The sequence below is a fragment of the Pan paniscus genome, chromosome 19 (assembly GCF_029289425.2).
Source record: "Pan paniscus chromosome 19, NHGRI_mPanPan1-v2.0_pri, whole genome shotgun sequence".
NCBI classification, from domain to species: Eukaryota; Metazoa; Chordata; class Mammalia; order Primates; family Hominidae; genus Pan; species Pan paniscus.
This window is the reverse complement of record NC_073268.2, coordinates 99,421,775-99,443,122: the sequence shown is the minus strand read 5'-3', so window position 1 is coordinate 99,443,122 and position 21,348 is coordinate 99,421,775. Positions and strand designations below refer to the sequence as shown.

Sequence of the window (21,348 nt, the reverse complement as noted above, 5' to 3'; positions counted from 1 at the left end):
CAGCAGAGGCCGGAATGAGCAGGTACCATGCGGCTTTCTTCCAGCAAATCTCTCCCAAGGGTTACACTGGGAGCTTGGGCTGATGGAGATACCACAAACTTCTGCCTGAGGCTGCTGCAATCAGTGACAGCATGAGCATCCTTCACTGAACCGTGAACAGGGGAGAAACCTGCACCCGGGTGGAGCTGTTGCGGCTCACTCTGTAGAAAGACAGCAGGTGCCACAAGCTGGGATGTCGCCCACTGGGGTACAACTCCACGTCCCACATCACAGCAGGCAGGAGCCCAGGGAAACGTCCGGGGTGGCCCAGGACCAGGTCTCACCGAGAACAAGAACAAGGGGACTCTGTGTCCAGCATCCCCCCACGGTGAGAACAAAGCAAGACCAACACAGGGGCCAAGACTCTGTCTGGCCAGGCTAGGGCTGGAACAGCAGGCTCCGAGCAGACAAAGGCGGGCTCAGCTGCCCTGAGCCTCAACTTCCTCACCTGTGCAGGGGGGAAGTGGGGGGCCTGGGTGTGGACAGGCCACCACAAGGGCCTGATGGTGTCGGGGGCCTGGACAGCACTCGCCTAGGAGCAGGGTCATAGGGCTGGAATGTCGGACAGGCCCTGAACGTGGAAGCTGCCCATGGGTTAGTCATAACCTGCTCAAGAGCCCCTGGGCTCAGTAGGGAGAAGGCAGAGACCACTCAGGACCAGAGTCTCCAACTCCAGCCAAGACGAACCTGGACAGAGAAGCTGGTCCCTCGTCTCTGCCCCCAGCCCCCTCTGTGTCCCCCAGGCCGCTCCCCAACCACCCCCCATCCCTGCTGCTGTTACCCAGCGGCCTCCACTGTAACGCATTTCTTACAACTTCATTCCAAATCTGTGTGTTAGAAACAGCCTCCTCCAAATCCGAGGGTTTTTAGGCTGCTTCCCCGTGTGCTATGCGACACGTCCACTCCCGTTTGCTTTGCCTTGCCAAGTTCTCGACCTTCTTCTCAAATGTTTCTACCCAACCTCAGCAGGACATGGCCGTGCGGGGCTGGGAGACGCTCCGCACCTGCGCGTCTTGCGTTTCTTTCAAAGTCTGTGTCTCTTCAAAATCTGTGCCGCTTCTTCCACGAGGCTCCCGCTGCCGTTCGCATGCTGGTCACTGTGCAGGATGCTCTGAGACTCACACGGCTCAGGCTCAGGACTGAGGTGCAAGACTCCTGCACCCACGGGAATATCCCATTTTCTGGCTGCTTGCCTAAATTTAGACCAAGTGTAAAGGCCTTTCCTTTCCCTGTCAATCAATCCCCAACCTAAGCTGCCCCGATAAAGGTAACGTGGCTCAAATCCAGCCACACACACAGGGAGGCTGGTCAGCTCAGCTGCAGGGCCCCGTGGCTCCCTATGCGACCGGGCTGCTCCTCCCAGGAAGCAGCATCTGGGAACCCGGAACACAGAGTGATGGCGGAGTGCACCCCAGGGCCCACCCAGCACGGTCGTCACCCCGGGCTCTGGCCTCAGCACGCCCCTCTCCAGTGGGGGCTCTGGAGGGGCTGGAAGCCCAGGGACAGGGAGACTTCTTCTCCTGGGCTCTCACTTTCCAGGAAGCTGGCAAGTCCCTCGGCTCAGCTAAGTGGTTTCCAACAAGCTCCTTCTTCCTCACAGCAGCCACACTCTCCACTCAAAAGACCAAACCTCGTTCACATTCTCCTTGGCCTGGGCGGCTCTTGCTGTCTGCACACCCAGGCTCCCCTTCCAAGGCTGGTGTCTCTTCCTAGTGAACTGGCTCCGACCAGGGCTCAGGGCTCTGAACACATGCAGACCCCACGGCACCCCAAGGACGCTGGGTGGGCCTCGGCCGCCTCGGGCCAGCAAGAAGAAGTCACGCCCCTTCCTGGGCTCCGTCTACAGAAAGCCGCCCACACCACTCACGCCAGGCTCCTCCAGAACCATTTCAATAACAGGCGCAAGTCCTCGTCCGCCTGCCTCTCCAGCTGACTCTGGCATCCGGCTTTTCCTGTGGACTCATTTGGCCTCGATGCTTCCACTCCAGGTCAGACACCTTGCCTGGAGGGCTCCCCACAGGTCAGAAGGGTCCGCAGGCCCACGTCCACCCCATGCCGCCCCACACCACCTGGCCACAGCCCAGACCCCGGGTGCATTTGCTTTGCTGTCCGGGAACTCCAGAGCCTTCTCGGCTGACTTCTCGTGGGAACTTTGCTCCCCGCCCAGGTCCAGCCCAGACCCCGGTTCCCTCTCCGGCCTCTGTCCCACTCTCCTGCAAGACCCAACCACATGCCCAAGATGTGACGTCATCACACACAACATGAGTAACCTGGGGCCCCCCATTCACAGGCGAAGCTGACCAGTGACCAGATGTCAGGGTCAGAGGGCACAGCAAAAGCAGCCCCAGCATGACGTGGGGTCATGGGGTCCATAGCTTCTGGGAGCTGACTTCTGGGCCCGTCTATGGTCTGGATGAGGCACGAGCTGACGTCAACAGAGCCAGCTCCTGCTCTGTGTGGGATGAGGCGGGGTCAGGTCTGCGTCCCCGCAAGGCCAGGCTGGTCCCAGGGACCCGCCCCACCCTGCAGAGCCACATTATGTGGCTCTTGGCAACGTGTAAAGCACAGCTTTCCGGCCTGTGTGTGTAAATTACTGTACGTGCAGGTTCCCTGTGAAACAGGACTCGCTGTTTAACATGTGCATCCTATACTGAACTCATGACCCTGGCATTGATGTAGCCACACCACATCTCATAGTGCGAGAAGACACCAGGGTTACAGCTCTCAAGATTCCTACCTATAAACCCGCAGGAAGTTTTTGGAATAAAGGTGTTTGAAAGCAGCCATACCTGTCTCCCCACATTCTCCTGGAAGGCGGCCTGCGGAGCAAAGAACAAACACAGCAGGTGAGCGAGGTCAGCTTCCGCCAACACCAGAGGCAAGTTCAGAACAAACAGCACAACGTGAATGACCCACGGCTTTATTTTTTAAATAAAAGCCCTCATTGTTGGCTGAACAGAGCCTCAAGGTGCGTCACTCTGTTTTTACGTCCTGGTGCTCTTTAAAACCACAATTTAAGAATTCAAGTTTACAAAATCAGACACATCCTGAAAAGCGGCCTTTACCACTGAGCCTCCCAGCAGCACCCACGCGGAGGCCCCGACTGTCAACTCGGAGAGACAGACAGGCAGGTTAAATCAAAGCCCAGAGCCCGAACACTCTTCCTCAGGAGTGAGGCAGCTCATGGTCACCAACTGGCACCACGTGCCGCCCTCCAGGGAGGGCGCCCTGCCCGCACCCATGGCACGGTGTCAATAGGCTCTCCAGGCCAAGTCCCAGGGCCGGGCACAGGCCCAGAGCAAGGGCTGCTGAAAAGGTCAAAATGTGAACTTCAACAGGATGAAGTGCTTCCAGGAGGCCTCTCATGTCCTCCCCAAACACCCTGCCCTCCTTAGGCGCACCGACCAGGCAGAGCAGGTTACCTGGGCAAGGTGACAACCACACTTCCCTTCCCATGTGTCACCAGCTGGTGCCCCGTCCTTCCCAAAAGCACCCGGGCTCCGAGTTCTCAGGGCTGGAGACACAGGAGACTTCAGTGTCCCAGGAAGACCCAGCAAAGTGCACCCACGGCCACACCACACACACCACCAGCAAGGGGCGAGGCCAGGGAGGCTGGTGGCTTCAGGGACCACGCTCTGGAGGAGCAACCTCCCGCCTGGCAGGATTCCTGCCAACACTCGCCTGGGGGCTTCCTGAGAGCAAGGTTGAGCGAGGGCTGCTGGGAGGAGCACACACAGACGGGCACCAAGTAAGGAGCCGAACACAGCCACCCAGGGTCTGTGCCCCCACCCCCCAGGGAAAAGGAGCAGACGCGCCCACCGCCTCTGGCCAATCACACAGAAACCAGACGTGCGGGTGGCTCCAAGGCAGACCCCTGGGCTGGGTGGAGATTGGAGGAAACAGGCGCTTCACAGCAGGCTGGGAGGAGGCCTGACTGCTGCTTTGCAAATTTGTAACTTTTGTGATAAATTCATTAGGAAAGTAAGAAACAAAACCCGCCAAAAGGCAATGCAACAAAGATATACTGTAACATCAATTTAACATACACTATTAGGAAGACATGTACCATTCCAGTGGTATCTAAAAGATGTTTTAAAAATTCAAGATTTATGTGGAAAAGCACAAGCCCTAAAACAGGGAAAACAGTCCTGAGAAAGAAGACGCTGGGAGGCATCTCCCTGCCCAGTGCGAAGGCTGACGATGCACAGCAGCATCGCAGCACAGCCCATCACACAGTGTGCGCTGGCAGAACAGACACGCAGACCAACCAGCAGAACAGAAAACACGGGACAGCATCCCCGGGACCAGGTGAGGCGCAGTTCCCAGACCTTAAGAAAGTCTTCACATCTTAAAAAGCACTAAAAACATGAGCCACAAAAACAAAAAACTGATCGAGACCCCAGCAAAATTAAAAAATTAAAAACTCTTGCCCTATGAAGAGGATGGAAAGATGAGCTACAGACTGGGAGAAAGCCAAACACAAATCCAACACAGGACCAGAATCCTACATATGTAAAGAGTGCCCTAAACTCAACAACTACAAAAAACAATCCACTTAGAAATGAGTAAAAGACCTGAGCAGACATTTCACCAAAGAGGAGGTACAGACGGCAAGTAAGCCTGTGAAAGATGCTCCACACCATCAGGCATGACAGAAACGCAGGTAAAGACCACAACGACGTATCACCACATGCCTGTCAAAAAGGCCGACACAGAAAACAGTGGCCATGTCAGACACAGGCGAGGACAGAGAAAGGCAGGGCTGCGGGCAGGTGGTGGTGCGAACGTGAACGGTGCAGCTGCTCTAGAAAGCAGTTTAAATGTCCAACTACCACGACCCAGAAACTACTCCTGGCATTTAACCCAGAGAAATGGAAGTTGCACTCACACGAAAACCTGAGCACAAATGTTTACAGCAGCTTAAAGACTAGAAACCATCCTGATGTCCTAACACATGAATGGCCACACAGACCACGGCACCACTCAGCAACAGAAGCAGCAAACCAGCACCACCCACCACGCTCGGGGTGGGTCTCCAGAGAGCTGTGCCGAGAGAAGAAAGCTACAGTGTTAGAGGCCACAGAGTCCATTTACACAGCATTCTCGAGATGACAGAATAGAATAGGCAACGGAGAGCTGACCGGTGGCTGCCAAGGGTCAGGAGAGGGAAACAGCAGGGACTGTGGGCAAAGCAGTAGCACAAGCCTCTCGGGAAGACAGGGCTGCTGTGTATCCTGATTGTGGTGGTGGATACATGAATTTGTATGTGATACAATCACACAGAACTAAACGCATGAGCGCACGTGCACACACACACATACACACACACACACACACACACACGAGTACAGGTAAAACCAAGGAAGAAGGAATAAGACTGGTGGGTTGGCTCAATGTTCTAGGCTGTGATGTTCCATTGCGGTTTTGCCAGATTTTATCATGGAGGCAATGGTGAAACACGCATGGGCTCTCCCTGCATTAGTCTTTAAAACTGCATGTAAATCTCCGCCAGGCGCAATGGCTCACGTCTGTAATCCCAGCACTTTGGGAGCCGAGGCAGGCAGATCACTTGAGGTCAGGAGTTCAAGACCATCCTGGCCAACATGGTGAAACCCCGTCTCTACTAAAAATACAAAAAGTAGCCGGGCATGGTGGTGCACGCCTGTAATCCCAGCTACTCGGGAGGCTGAGGCAGAAGAACTGCTTGAACCCGGGAGGCCGAGGTTGCAATGAGCCAAGATCGCACCACTGCACTCCAGCCTGGGTGACAGAGGGGGAGGGGAGGGGAGGGGCGGGGGAAAAACTGCATATAAATCTCAATTATCCCAAAATAAAAAGTCACAAATAGAGGTCAGACACTATATATCAAACGAAATGCTGGAAGAAAAAGATTTAAAATCTTCTCAGTTAAATGTAGGCTTTAAGTGCCTTTACTTTAACTGTGAGTGAACGGGGCCCCATCTCCCTTCCTCATGATGAACAAGAAGCCACGACCACACCCCATCTCTACTGCCCCTTCCTTCCCCGCCGGGAGACATGTCTTCTTGCAATGTCAGCACGTTTAGGGGTCTGCTAGATTCCTTCCAATATGCAGAAAAACCAGCATTCAGCAACGAACACAGCTGGAACTGTTTTCACAAACTCACTCACACGCTGACTGCCTGAGTCGCCATGCTCCTGCCAATGCTGAGAACCAGCTGCAGCACCTTCCTCACAGCGTTGCTGGGAGGGTCACAAACCACGGGATGGACGACCGCAGCCTTTGCTGCCGTGGCCAGTCTCGACATGGGAGCACCAGGGCAATGCAGGGCGTCTAGAGTTCAGGGGCAAGGGACCGTGTCCAGCCCCAAGGAGGGACAGGACTTCAACGCCTTTTGCTGCTGCCTCCTGGCCGGTGCTGAAGAGGCCTCAGGGCCTCACAGGGGTGACCTCACCCAGTGACACAGCGTCAAACAGGAAGCCAAGCTGAGCCAGAAAGACCGAGACATCGTTATCTGAAAGCAGCAGCTCCAAAAAATGATTCCCAATTATGAGGCCCTCAATCCTCACATTTCCAACTAAGCTTCAAAAAGGTGTCTTTTACCTTTGGCTGTTTTAATTTTGCAAGCTACAGGGTAAGCTAGGTGCACTCGGTGGTATTTATCAGAAAAGATTTACTGCCAATTTAAAGGGATTTTAATGTGAAAAATGATTTATATTATTTCACCTCATATTCAGGGTTCATAGAAGCCTAAGTACTTTAATTTTATTACTGCTTCCCATGAAATGTCTTAGGTTGCAGTAAAGAAAATCTAAAAGCTTAATTTAAGCACAGATTTAACATAAAATTGTATTATATTTCAAAGTCTTACATTTACTGCCTTTGGGTAAATAGCAGGGCAAAAATGTGACGACTTCCCCAAAAAATTATGAGGTTTTTACTGATGCTGAAGACAAAATAAGAGCAGCTTCAGGGACAGAGAAGAGCTTCTGAGCTCTCCTGGTGAATTCTCTCTAGTTTTAAAGGACCTGAGGCAGAGAAAGACTTCTAACTACTTCAGGATACAGAGAGCAGGCAGACCACCAGAAGCTATAGAAGATGACAGACATTTTGAGCTAGAAAGACTTCAGGGTATCATCTGAGCTCCTGCATTTGAGAGAGAGAGAGAACCAACACTGCACCTGCACGGCCCCACTCACCAGGGGCCACACACTGCAGGGCTGACAGGAAACCATCACCGGTCCCAGCACCCCTTCCATCGGGTCCCACTCACCAGGGGCCACACACTGCAGGGCTGACAGGAAACCCTCACCAGTCCCAGCACCCCTTCCACCTGGTCCACTGGCCCCCAAGTCTGACAGTATCAGGGAGTGTGAACGGCTCCCTCAACAGGTTTCCACTAAGCCAGCTATGCTGAGCCTGCACACAGAGTTCCAGCAGCTCGAGCCCATGAGGAACTGTGGGGCCCACCCCATCACCAAAAGCCAACCTCACCCCTCCATCTTTCTCAAAGGGCTGCCTCTCTGTTCTTACCCTCTTAAAACGTGTTCAGCGTCTTATCTGTATCTGAAATAAAGACTCTTATCTTGAGACTGGTCCACCGTCTCAACTGTCCGCTCTCTGTGGTCCCAAGAGACACAGGCCTCACTCCAGCCCAGCTCTGAGCCAAATGAAGTAGTCTGCTCAGCGCAGCAGCAGTTGCTACAGCTCCTCACACCCAGAATTCACCCCAAACGTCACAGGGCTCTCTCTAGAGGAAACCAGCCATCTGTGTTCAAGACGCACCCGGTCCTGCAGGCAGCTCCCACATCCAGCAAGGCCCAGGCGAGTGTGGCCGGGTGAAGCAGAGCTGACCACTGCTCGCAACAGCCCCTCCCGAGGCTCAAAGCCACCCGGTGAGTGACCCGTCCCGCCGCCACATTCTGGCCACCCTCGCATAACCCACTCTCTTCTGCGTCTTCAGCGTGCAGCTGCCTGCACCAAGACCTGTCATCGGGCACCTCCCACTCGCCTGCATCACCCATCAACCCCCAGCAGTGATGGCTGCAGCTCTGGGGATGCTTAACCCTGACCGCCCTTCACACGCTGAAGACGCCCAGAGACAGTAAGAACCAGTGGCCTGCCCGCAGCTGGCACTCTCAGCAGCTCCCTCGCGGCTCCTGCTGTGGATGGGTGAGCTGGCCAGGCAGCAGTGCACAGAGGAGCATCGGGGAGACCAGGCCCACCCCCCACCTTCAGGAAAGGAAATATCAAAATGAGAAAACTTACAGAGGCTGCTCTTCTGCAGTTGATGTCTCGGTCGAACACCGCAGCGATCACCAGTGCACTGTGAAAAAGAGAAAGGATTAATTAAAAAGAAATTCTGCAAAACAGTACAGACCACACAGTACCGATGAGAAAGCCTTTCTCTCACGACTCAGGCCCACTTGAGGTTCAGACATGCCCCACAGGCAACACACAGCTTGAGGCACCCAGGGACTGCAGACAGACACATGTGACCCCCAAGACACCGGACGCCATGTGGGAGCTGGGGGTGGCCGACCCTGGTTCTAACGAGAGCCACGAGACGGCGCACACCGAGGGCACAGGATCAAAGAGCCGCGAGGACAGGGCCTGGGGGCAGAACGCACCTGGCCTGCTGTGGTGGGGCGGCACAGGAGGTGGGGAGGTCCAGTGAACGAAAAGACAGAAACGGGGTGCCCTGGAGGACGAGAACTGGCAGCGTTTGGACGGGGGGGCAAACCAAGGTGGCCGACACAAATGCCCCGGGGCAGCGGCTGTCCAGGTCCTGCAGACCACGCCGTGCACAGAGCCTAACCCTGCAGAAACACATGAACACCCACCGTGCCCAGAGGGACCTGAGGCCCTGAAGGCAAGGCGTCTGGCAGAGGCCCCTTCCAGAGAGTGGCAGGAAAACCACCGCACCACACACAGACGCCAAGGCGCTGCCCCCATGCGAGCCACACTCAGAGCAAGGCCTCTCCCGGTCCCCACCAGGCTCCTTGGGCTTCATTATGTCCTCTCGTGAGATCACCCAGCTTAGTTACTGTGAATAACCCAGAACGCTCTCATCAGGCGTTGCACAGAACACAGGGGGTTTGGGGCAGGGTGGAGGACAATCATCCTTTCTAAGGAAGGCTTGAGAGATTGCGCCTCCTACCAGCCTAAAGGGAAAAGGTAGAAAACAGAATTTCAGACGCGCGGAGATAAGCGGCCTCCAAGGCCGCCAGTGCCTCCGAGGTTCCTGGTTTCCAGGTCTTCCAGGGGCCAAGTGCTCTGCCTTGTTCCAGGGAAGTTGACAGACCTGAGCTGTGGGGCGGGGCCCGCGTCAACATGAAGGACGCCGGGGACATGCACGGGGGACAATGGTGACACCAGGTGTGCGTCCTCTCACCAGCTCTGCTGTTAAACAAGCTAAATGTGAAAGATACATCCAGCTAAGGAAAAGTGAGCAGGTCCCACCGCAGAGAGAGCAAGCTCCGCTCCAGCCCGGTAGCGCGGGCACCGTCACCCGCTCCAGCCCGGCAGCGCGGGCACCGTCACCCGCTCCAGCCCGGCAGCGCGGGCACCGTCAGCACCACATCCTGACTTCCGGCGCGTGTGTGTGAGGCGCCGGCCCTGCCAGCCGCAATGCACGTGACATCCCGCCTGTTCTCCTGTGTCTCACGCTGTCTGTCGCCCCAGACCCAGGCCCACTTGCTCTCCAGATTCACAGCATCTCGAGCCTGTTTTCCTGCATCTCGCACTGTCTGTCACCCCAGACCCACTGGCCTTGCTCTCCAGGTTCACAGCACACCTCTCAGGCAAGGGGCTCACGTATCCTCATGTTCTCTGCGCTCCTCTCTCCTCGGCCCCATGAGTCCCCAGGGCATGGGCTCGGGGATGCTGAGCTAGGAGACCTACAAACTACAGCCACAGAACTGAAACTCGGGGACATTTATCAGAGAGAGCACTTGTCCCCCAGCCTCCAGTGCTGGGCACAGGTGCCCGCTCCAGGCCCTGGAGATGGCCCAGAACACGCCACAGGGCCACAGTCTCCTCCAGCATGTCCAACGTCAGGGGCTGGGGGGGAATGGGCTTGACAGCGGGGTGCTGGGCACAGACTGAAGGAGGCAGGAGAAACAGGTCGGAAGGTCCCATGGGTGCGAGTGGGTCTGAGTGAGCAGCCCACAGAGGTGAGCCCACAGCAAACAAGGAGGAGCAGGACAGCTGGCCCCAGGGCCGGTTGAGAAAGTCCTCCCTGCGGCTGGACTCTGCACTTCCTCGGAGAAGCTGGGGCATGTGACTCGGGCCTTGTGACCAAGTGCTCTGCTGCTGGGGATTCGGGACGCCCAACCATCCAGGAGCCCCAGGAGAGGCCAAAGGTTGGGTGGGGCAGCAGCTGGATGGCCAAGAGGGCCTGGGTTCTGGGGAAATGCCTGCAAGTCTCACAGGCTCTGCCTAGGAGGGAGGGAGGGAGGAAGGGAGGGGAGAGGGGGGAGAGACAGAGAGAGAGAAAAAGGACCCCTAGAGTGTGGTCACTGAGAACCACAATAAAAACAGAAATTCATAGATGGAAAGGGTAGGAAGTTAAACTAACAATATAGCACAAACATAGGAAGCATCTTTTGAAATAAGAATAGCAAATGAAATTAAATAAAACAGAAACAACATAATACAAACCACCAGGTGCATTTTTCACCCCAATGAAGCTCAGACGTGCCGAGGCCCAGAGCGGGCTCCACAACGACATCAACGCAGCCCAAAACACGGCCATCAACCACGGGCAAAGCCAGGAGGGCACGCAGGCACGGGGTACCCTGAGGCTCAAGCAGAGGGGCCCCTCCAGCCCCAGCAGCAGGCAGCAGGCCCGTATCGGCTAGGAGCGAGAAGCTTCCATGCAGAGCGGGTGCGGGGCTGTCAAGAGTGGCCTGGCAGCTCTCCCCGCTGGCTGCTCCAGCATCAGCACAGCCCAGACCCACGTTCCGGGACCTCCCCAGGATGCTGCAGAAGCTCCGCACCCCTCATCGGCGGCAAGCGGCCTGACCGAATGAGCTACCGTTTACTTGGTTTAATTACTAACAACCACGGATCACCAGTGGATAAAGCGTTTATCTCACATTTTAGAGAAATGTTTGCTTATTGCAGGGACAATCTGTGGTCTCAGCGTGGAAAGGCCCTCTTCTACCACAGGGCCGCTTCTCAGCTCTGGTATGCAGACCACCACCAGGCCGAGAGAGACCCCAGCGTCCAGGCCACAGCAGCAAGCCCAGGTGTCCAGCCAGCCTTGCAAACAGACGCCAGGAACCAGAGCCAGAAAAAAAACAGAATGATGGAGCCCAAGGGGAATAGGGTGGGAGGCTTCTGAGGGCTGGGGGAGGCCCTTCCCAAAAGCACTGGCCTCCCTGCCCTGAGGCCCTGCCCTGAGTGGCCACAGCCACAAACAGAGCCCAGAGCTATGGGAGTACATGGCTTCCTTCCCCGAGTTCCGCCTGGAGCCATCCAAAGTCTACCCCTCGGCCACTTGCTCACTCACACTGCAAGGATGGCCACAAACCACCACCCTCTGCACCCTGGGGAGACGGCAACAACAAAGCCCCTCACGTACGGGTCACTGCTATGCTCAGACAGACCCTGCGTCTTCCCCGCCCAGCCCCTCCTGCTCCTGTGGACAGACGGACGGACAGACAGGCGTCACTGTGTGGGGAGCCTGCGGTAGGGACCCTGCAGTTCCTGCTGATACCTCCGGGCCCAGCACCTCCCAACACCACGGAGGCCCACCCGCTACCTGCCCTGAGGGCCTGGATGCCTCCTCCTGCCAGATCCTTGGGGCATCCAGCAGCACACCCAGGTCTTTCAGTTCCTCCACGTAAACAACAACAAAGTCATAAGCCCAACTACCCTGGTCACAGCATATCTGTCCACACCCTTGTCTTCAGCAGAATAATACCCACTCCCAAAGATAAGGGTGTCCCACTTCAAACATGTTCCTTTACCTGACAAAGGGGAATTAAGGTTGGCAATCAGTTGACCCTAAGGTGGGGAGAGGGCCCCGGATTACTCCTGCAGCCCAGCGGGTGCCGAACACAGCGGTACACACCAGCGGCCCTGGCTACACCTGTGCTCCATCTGTCTGTGGGAGGCAGAGGCAGGAGGATCCCTTGAGCCCAGGAATCTGAGTACAGTCTGGGCAACACAGCGAGACCCCATCTAGACAGACTGATAAGTAGACAGGTAAGGAGATAAATACATACAGGAAGGAGGAAGGAAGGACAGACACAGGAGGCAGAAGAAAGGACCACAGGCATAGGGTACGTGAAGGATGAAGTGAGACGTGGACGTGGCTGGCTGTGAAGGTAGATGAAGAGCCCATGAGCAAAGGAATGCGGGCAACTCAGGCAGGGAAGCAGAGTCTTCCCTTGAGCCCCCCCTGAGCCTCCAGAAAGGACTGGAGACACCCAAGGAGACGGGTAGGCCTGTGACCGCCAGGTCCGTCCAACAATACACCACTCCAAAAAAAAAAAAAAGGAAAGATCACTGGGATGAGTCTTAAGGGCACTGTGCCAAGTCAACGAAGCCAGAATGAAAAGCCTACTGATTATTTCCGTTTATAAGACACTCCAGAAATGGTAAACTATCAGGACCAAAATCAGACCAATGTTGGCCCAGGGTTGGGGAGCAGACTGGGGAGTTTTTGGGGGAGACGGACTATCCTGTTTGGTGCTTGAGTTGTAGAACACAACCACATGCAGACTGAAGAAGCAACAATCACAGACCTGGGGAGCCCAGCACAGAGGGAACCGGCAGACGTGTCTGCATCCCAGACCAGCACAGAGGGAACCGGCAGACGTGTCTGCATCCCGGACCAGCACAGAGGGAACCGGCAGACTTGTCTGCATCCCAGACCAGCAGCACCAGAAGGGCTCACCCGAGCAATGGCCTGGCAACGCTATGCCCAGGGTGAGGAGGATGCACAGAGCGTCCCACCCTGAGTGGTGAGTCTGTCGCTCACACAGGTGTGGGCTGGCAGCTCCAAAATCACGGCAGATGCATGACGGCAGATGCACGGCAGCAGAGCGTGCTGCACAGTAGGCCCAGAAGCGGCACACGAAGGGAGACCAGGAGGAAGCTGGGCTAGAGCTGGTGTCTGTGCAAACATGGACTGTGAAGAGGGGCACACACTCAGCTACAGAGGGAGGGGACCTAGAGGCAGCTGAGGCCAAGCCCGGCGTCCTGGATTCCAAATACTGTTCTCCACCGAGAGGATGTGAGACTCCTGGGAAGTGGTGGATGCCAGGGCTGGGGCAGGGGCAAAAAGATACGCCAGGTGCATCTTGTGGTGCCAGAAGGAAAGAAAAAAGGCTCAGGAAAAAAAAAAAAGAACAGGATCTTGCTGAAAGGACACAGAAGCCAACCTGAAGTGGCCAAAGCTGGAGCAATTTGAGCAACATTAATAACAATAGTTAGTGTTAGATTATAACTCAAACAAAATTAGTAACAATAGTGTTAGATCATAACCCCCAAACAGGATGAGCACCCATGAGTCCACACTGGCAGGAGCGAATGATGAAATAAAGCTGGGAGAGGAACGAGCCTTCCTTAAGAACAAGCTGCAATCACTGAACATCGGGGTGGGGACACAGGAACCACACCAGACCACACAACAAGGTCTTTGGACAGAGCTCGGATGGGGTGAAAACCAAAGGAGAAACAGCAGGATGTTGCATAACCTTCGAGTACCCCACAAGAACACTGCTAGTTACAGAGGAAAACACAGTCTCCTCAAGTGGAGGCACCTGGCAGGCCCCATCTTGACCAGGGATCAAGGTCCAGACCAGGCAGGACCCGTTGTGGGGCGCTATGGGCCCAACAGCACACGGAGGAGGGCAGGTCACCTCACATCACTCTTTCCAGTAACACACGAGAAAACATCAGAGAGAGGGGCGTCCTACAGAACACCTGGCCAGTCCTCTCTGGAGGTCTCAGGGTCAAATCCACAGGGGCGGAAAGCAGGCTGGCAGTGCCGGGCTTGGAGCGGGTGACGGGACCTGGTGCACATGGCTTCTGTCTGGGGTGAGGTCTCCTCAAGTCTGAGAATACACTAAAAACCACTGAACTGTGGACCCTAAAGGGGTGAATTTTATGGCAAGTGAATTCATCTCAATAAAACCTATTTTTTTAAGTGCCCCAAGATCAAGAAAGATAAAGACTGAGGAGCTCACAGAGCAGAGGAGGCTGAGGGCACAGGACCACCAGATGCCATGCGGGGTCCCGGGCACACCAGCCTGTTAGTGGCCTTTATCCCACACTGCACCTCCTGGCTCCCAAATGTGAGAGATGTTCACATCGGAGAACACTGTGGAGGGTCTAGAAGAACCCCACTGGTTTTGCAATTCTTCTTTAAGTCTAAAATGAGTTCAGAATTAAAAGCTATTTTGGAAAGCAACTAATTATCTAAAGATCTTAAAAGACCCAGGATTAGTATCTGGGAAACTTTCTGTTAACACTGCTTTCACTACTTGAAACTGAAAATTTTGACTTTAATTTCAGAAAAACTCTATGAACAGAAAAGCACTCCATTTTCCTCTCTACACTCTTTATAACAAACTATAGCCTAAATAAGAAGAGAAAAATACTGGTTTAAAATTAAAGGGAACTCACGTTACATTAGCAGGAACGTTTTAAGATCAATCCTATTTCAATACATCATAATGGCTTTTGTTAATGATATCTTAGAAATCATTAAACTGATCAAGACATATGAATGTGATCTTTTAATAACTAAAAGTTATATAACTACAGCCGGGCGCAGTGGCTCACGCCTGTAATCCCAGCACTTTGGGAGGCCAAGGTGGGTGGATCACGAGGTCAGGAGTTCGAGAACAGCCTGGCCAACACAGTGAAACCCCGCCTCTACTAAAAATACAAAAAACTTAATCGGGGGTGGTGATGCGCGCCTGTAATCCCAGCTACTAGGCAGGCAGAAGAATTGCTTGAACCCGGGAGGCGGAGATGGCAGTGAGCCGAGATCGCACCACTGCACTCCAGCCTGGGCGACAGAGGAAGACTCCGTCTCAAGAAAAAAAAAAAGTTATATAACTGCTATTTTTAACAACAAATGGCAGTTTATTCTAAATCTTTTCAGAATGCATAGAAATTTGTGTCATATTTACCATATGAACAAGAGTTTCATTTTTTGAAACCTGTAAAGCCACGCGTTCTAGGGAAAAATATGAATCAAGAATTTCTGGTTTCCTTTAACATTTGCCACAAGAGGAACACAGGCTTCTATCTTTATTGCCGCCGGCTCCAGCCAATACTACTGAAAGGTCACATGTTACACTGAATTCTTGAAATGTGTTATTTGTTTAAATTACTATATTTAAAGTGTGGAACACTGATTAATGAAGAAAGAATGGAAAAAAGAGAAGAAACTTAAAATCATCTACCATCCTCACCAAGTCTAACCCTCTAAGGTTACTGTTGTTCAGTCCACTTCAACAGCTCCGCTCAGGCGGTCAGACCGGCTGACAGCAGGAGACGCAGGCGCTCCCGGCTCCCTCTCCCGGCAATACTCAGCAATTTGGACACAGACCACAGGGCTGCACGAAGCCACAGCCACACCGCTGGGCAGCTCATCTGAAGCAAGAGCGGTGCAGAGGCCAGCTTGCGGGGAGCCACGTGGGCTGCAGCAGGCAAAGCTGGCCTCACTTCAGCCTGGCCCACTTCAACGAAGCTGGGTCCTGCCATGAGAAGTCAAAATGGTTGCTGTTGCGTGTATATTTTACTGAACCTCACAGAAAATACAGCAACGCCTGAGAAACACTGTTTTTAACTAAACACAGACTCCCAAGCTAATTCGACCAATCAACTATATATGGACTTACAACAAATTTAACACTGTCCTGATTTGGATATTTATTAAAACGGCTCTGTTTTCTCATTCTCAGAACAAAACTGGCTCATCGAGAAATAAATACAAACAGGTTTAATGATGCTAGTTAAATATAAATATAAAAGCTCCTTCCTAAAGGACTGCTCCAACAGGGCACCCAACGTCCCACGTGGGCCTCTCAGTTTCCCTTCGCAGGAACACCCTGAGTGAGTCACCACGTTCATCTACCGTCCCCGGGAACCTGGAGAGAGACACTGCAAGGCCGCGAGAAGGGCCGGCCTGTCTGCGCTGAAACGTGCCCTAGGTGTCCTCGCCCGTTTGCTTTCGCTGGAGAAGTTTATGTGATACTTCACCAGGATTTCCCAACACAGAGAAATGGTCTGTGTCAAACAGAAAGGGATTCTCTTTCCTGTCCGAGTCAAGGGGAAGTGCACGCCTCGACTTGTCCCAAGCTCCAGGCACCTCATTTTCGGCAGGTACAGCAAAGTGCAGACCTCACCCCAGCTCAAGTTTTCTTATTTATATAATATTTTATAGCAATAAAAAGCCAAATACACTGTTTTTACCTTAAGAAACAATAATTCTGTGTCATTTAAAAGTCAGACATTTAAAAAATATCAGACTAGTAATTTGTTATTTAGCCATCCTGTTTTTTGAAAGTTGCAAATCATATCGGACCTGCCTATGGCTGAATTTTCCTAACCCCCAAGAACCAAAGCTCACACTAATCAACACAGTGGTAAAACACGAGAATTTTTTAAGTGCTTTCGAGTCACACCTGAGCTGACGTGGAGGCAGGATTTGCCGGGTTTCACGGGGTTAGGACTCTGCTCGGTAATGGCCACTCAACTTTTCTTGAAAAACACGCGTTGTCTTCCCCTGGAAGCTGTGCCACTGAGCAACACCAGTGAGGGAGAACAAGACGTAGCTCTGAGCAATGCCTGCCATTTCCTGATTTTCCAGGACAATCCTGCCCCCGAGGAAGAGATCTCGGATCTGCAGGCCTCGGCGGATCCTCCCTGGGCCGCGCCGCTCAGCAGGTTTGCTCGAGGTGGAGGCCGAAAGTCAGAGGCTGCCCCCCGGCAGGGGAGGGCACCGTGGCTGCCTGGGCGGAGCTGATGTCAACACGAGCTGCTTACAAAAGAGTTTCAGGTGAGGAAATCACTGGACGCACAATGGCAGCTGTGCAGCAGCAGCAGCGTAGGGCTCGGCTTTCTTTTCCTTCTTGCAAATTAGACTGTGATTACTGGTTAGGAGTGATTTTGTAGATAACACACAACCACTCTGTCCCACTTTAACTTCGCACTGTCACTGCCCCTAAATCGCACTTGGCTTCTCAGGGAAATCCATTCACTACTCCAACAATTATCCCACCTCTTAAGCTACCCGTGTGCGACACTGAGGAAATCAGGTTTTCAAAACCAATGCTACCTTCAACACATGGTAAAAGTCACCTACGAAGCTCCTTCTGGTATTTATAAAACAGGGACAGTATAAATTCACACCGTGAGGCAAAAGAACAGTTAATCCAAGTTTCTTTAGCAAAAAGCTAGGAACCAATTAGAAAAAGTGAGCCACTAAACCCCCGAACTGACTCTCAGAAGAGCCAGGCACCTGAAGAGTGAGAAGCGGCTGCTGCCACCGCCCAGCTCGATCAGGCATTTCCATTTCCCTGCGAAAATTCCACTCTGATGCTCTGATCCCAAGCACTCACTGTTACAGGACCCACTGAAGAACTTGTGAAAGTTAGAGAAATCAAGATTGTATCACGTTCCCAAATTGACGGGCATAAAAGCTGGTAATTAAAATGTGGTCACCTATGACAAACCAAGGGAGGGAGATCTGGAAGGGCACACCCCAACCGATACCCGGGTGCGCAGGGCTCCTGGGCAGGGAGGCTCGCACCAGCAGCATCCCACACGCTCACCTGGTGCAGCCTGACTCACAGCCCGCCCGGCCGGATGCCTGGAGTCTGCGTGGGCCAAGGAGGGATGGGGCCCAGGTTCTCTAAGAACCCGTTGGACAAGCCTGACACCCAGGCCGGCGGGCACGGCTCCAAGGGCACCCTTGGGTCTGCGGCCGGGACGGCACAGGTAAAGGGGCGAGGGGCACAACGCCAGCTCCAGGCTGAGGCGTCAGAAGCCTGTGAGCTGCGAGCCCTGAGGCCCCAGCAGCTGCTGGCTCGGTGTGCGCAAGGGAACCCGGGAGCCATGGTGGAGACGCACCCAGGATGTCCAAAAACCAAAGCCCCACGAGATCAAAGCCAAGTGGGACCCAGGCCAACGCTGGCCCCGCCACATGCCGGGGAGGCCCTGGCTGTGCAGTCCAGGCTACTCCAGAAACTCACATCCTTTTTCAAGCCTGCAGCCCACAGTGCGTCCTACAGTCCTTCAGGCCTGAGAAACTCAGGAGTCCCAGGGCCCCCTTGCACGCCCGCCCAACATGCCCCAGACAGAAGTCACACTCACCCCAACCCCACCTCCCACCGTGGGACCCCCACATACACAACCCCCAGGGAGCCCCCCACAGCATGATGGGCTCAACCGCACACCCAGCTGGGCAGACCACGACCATGCCCGTGCCGGTCCACACGTGGCAGCTGCTCCAAAAGAGGAACCCCAGTCAGGACCCTCACGGGGCCAACAGGAGGCTGTGCAGGGGCGGCTCAAGGGGCTTCAAAGTGAGAAAGATGACCCTGGAGCAAGAGGGTCCCCTGTGGAAACTGCACAAGAGAACAGGAGTCCAGCCCTGAAGGTTCATGCCTGAGAACGAGTGAACAGATCACTGAGTGGCCCCAGCCTCTGTGAATCAGGCCTAAGAATAAGCGAGCAGGCCACCGAGCGGCGCCAACCTCCATGAAGCACGGGGCCCGCCTGCACCAGGACCTACCGACCGGCCGGCCCCCAGCCCTCCACACCCAGACCAAGGCCAGGCTCCCCGCGCATCGGCAGGTTTTTATAGGTATTTTACTCTGGAACGACGACATCTAACGTTGCCAAAGGCAGAAGTTATGTATCTGCCCGTCCAGGACCTTAGGTAAGAACTTTCTTGCTGGTGACTTTCTCTCTGGCCCCAGCTGAGCTGCCAGCCCCGTCCAGTAGCGGGGACTTGATTTGTTCGGACAGTTGCACCTGCATTTCTCCGAAGTCGGCACCTGATCTGGAGACTCTCATTACAGTCACCCTCCAGTGGGATCAGCTTTCCCCCAAAACAGAGAACCCATGAGTGATGGCCCACACATGACCCTGGGTTCCGTGCCCACCTAGACACCCTCCCAGGTGAGTGGAGGTTTCATCTCACCCCCATGTCCTGTGCCAGCCCTCAACCCTGGCCCGACTCCTCCTGTGACACTGGACCAGGGAGTCGCCCCCAGGACGAAGGGCAGGCCCAGGTTTCAGTGATGTTGACAGCTCTTGGACAAAATATGAGGTTGAAAAGGAAATCCGTGAGGATTTTCACTGTGAAATGGGAACCACCATCTGAGAAGCCAGATTCAGCTGCAGCCGCCACACATCTGCATTCAGGGTCTTTCCACGGCCTCACAGCAGGTGGTGAGGAGCTTCTCAGCCACGAGGCAGCGCTGAGCCCCGGGCCAGGGCCTGGGAGCTGCTGCCCAGACCGGCCTGGCTCAGAAGCCGTCGGCCACGAGGTGCCGGGCCTGGCTCAGAAGCCATCAGCCACGAGGCGATGGGCCTGGCTCAGAAGCCGTAGGCCACGAGGTGCCGGGCCTGGCTCAGAAGCCGTCGGCCACCAGGCGATGGGCCTGGCTCAGAAGCCGACGGCCACCAGGCGATGGGCCTGGCTCAGAAGCCGTCGGCCACGAGGTGCCGGGCCTGGCTCAGAAGCCGTCGGCCACCAGGCGATGGGCCTGGCTCAGAAGCCGTCGGCCACGAGGTGCCGGGCCTGGCTCAGAAGCCGTCAGCCACCAGGCGATGGGCCTGGCTCAGAAGCCGTCGGCCACCAGGTGATGGGCCTGGCTCAGAAGCCGTCGGTCACGAGGTGCCGGGCCTGGCTCAGAAGCCGTCGGCCACCAGGTGATGGGCCTGGCTCGGAAGCTGTCAGCACAAGGTGCCGGACAGGTGTCTTCAGTGCTGTCCTGACTTCCTCAGTGAAACCAGAATGACGGTGGCCCCTGCCCACCTCTCAGGGTTGCTAAGGAAACTGAATGAGATATCAACGTAAGGAAGTTTTCTCATTCTGTGACTCTTCCTATCAACAATAAGAAAGATACATTTTTTTGCTTTCACTTCCTAGTTACAGGATCAACTTCCTAGAAGTGCAGGAGCAGCACAAGGAAGTAACAGGAAGAGCCTTTCCTGAGGCTGATCACACACAAGAGCTCCCGCACACAGACAGCAGGGCTGCAGGCTGGCACGGGCACGCGGCAGGGCCTCAGGAGCTCGGCAGGGGCCTAAAGCCGGACCTCTCCATCTTCTCTGCTCCACTCTGCAAGGCACTGCTCCCTGAAGACCACCAGCAGCCAAGCCCCTGCCCAGCAGCGCTGCCAGAGTGGCCACTGGGGAGAGCAGCAGACAGAGGCCACAGCCGCTCTCAGCCACCCCAGACCTCCCTGGCCTCAGGTAAGCCACACTCTCCATAACACATTGGCCAGCACCAGCACCCTCCAGCCGCGCTGTTCTCCTCCGAAGAGGAGCAGGACAGGAGGGACGTGCGTGTTCACAGCTGCCTCGGGAAACACACAGTCTCCCTGGATAGGAGGAGGACCCTCGGCTCCTCTCAGGCTTCGCTCTGATGCAAGAATCTAGACTATGAGACGCTGGCCACGTGCTGCACACCCAGGGAAGTAACCGGGTTGAGGTCCCTCTCCGGACGCTACTGAGTATTTGGTAAGATGGAACAGCAGTGGGCAAGAACAAGAGAAAAGCGCCTGTCACCAAGACCCTTTGGAGCCTACACCAGCGTGTGCCTCACAACGAGCTGCTTGTCGGACACAGGCAGTGGCGCTTACACCCGGGTGCGTGAGGGAACCCAGGAGCCACAGTGGAGGCGCACCCAGGACATCCAAAAGACGAAGCCCCACGAGATCAAAACCAAGCGGGCCCCAGGCCAACGCTGGCCCCGCCACATGCCGGGGAGGCCCTGCTGGTGCTCGCAGGGCGTGCGGGGCAGAGGGGACCCAGCACAGTAGCCTGAGCCTGCCACCAGGGGCATCTGCCACCGGCGCCCCGCCCCGCCCAGACCAAAAGGAGCAGTGCACTTCCAGGTGGAAGCTTCAGACGCTGCATCCCATGACCCCTTCAGGCATCTTGTAGTGAGCAGGGGACGCTCGGCTCCTGAACAGCTGTAGGAGGAGCTTCTAAGACTTGGGCATAATTCTGAAATCAGTTTCCCTAGTTCATTTTCCTAGTAAAAGTTGTCAGGTGAAGTGCGGGTGTGAAACCTTGTGATGATTCAGCCGTGGGCTCACACACCCATGACGGACAGTGACGCTGAG

General features: G+C 55.0%; 1 protein-coding gene across 2 annotated transcripts in view; it reads right to left on the bottom strand.

The window, feature by feature from the left end:
• The window catches only part of TBCD (tubulin folding cofactor D), a 200,357-nt gene that overhangs the window by 54,227 nt on the left and 124,782 nt on the right, over nucleotides 1-21,348 (bottom strand). For both annotated transcript variants that reach the window (XM_034943211.3, XM_055101986.2), the window contains exons 15-16: nucleotides 8,288-8,345; nucleotides 2,829-2,858 (exon numbers count right to left, since the gene is read on the bottom strand). In XM_034943211.3, the coding sequence (XP_034799102.1) occupies nucleotides 2,829-2,858; nucleotides 8,288-8,345 (88 nt within the window). The remainder of the gene's footprint in view (nucleotides 1-2,828; nucleotides 2,859-8,287; nucleotides 8,346-21,348) is intronic.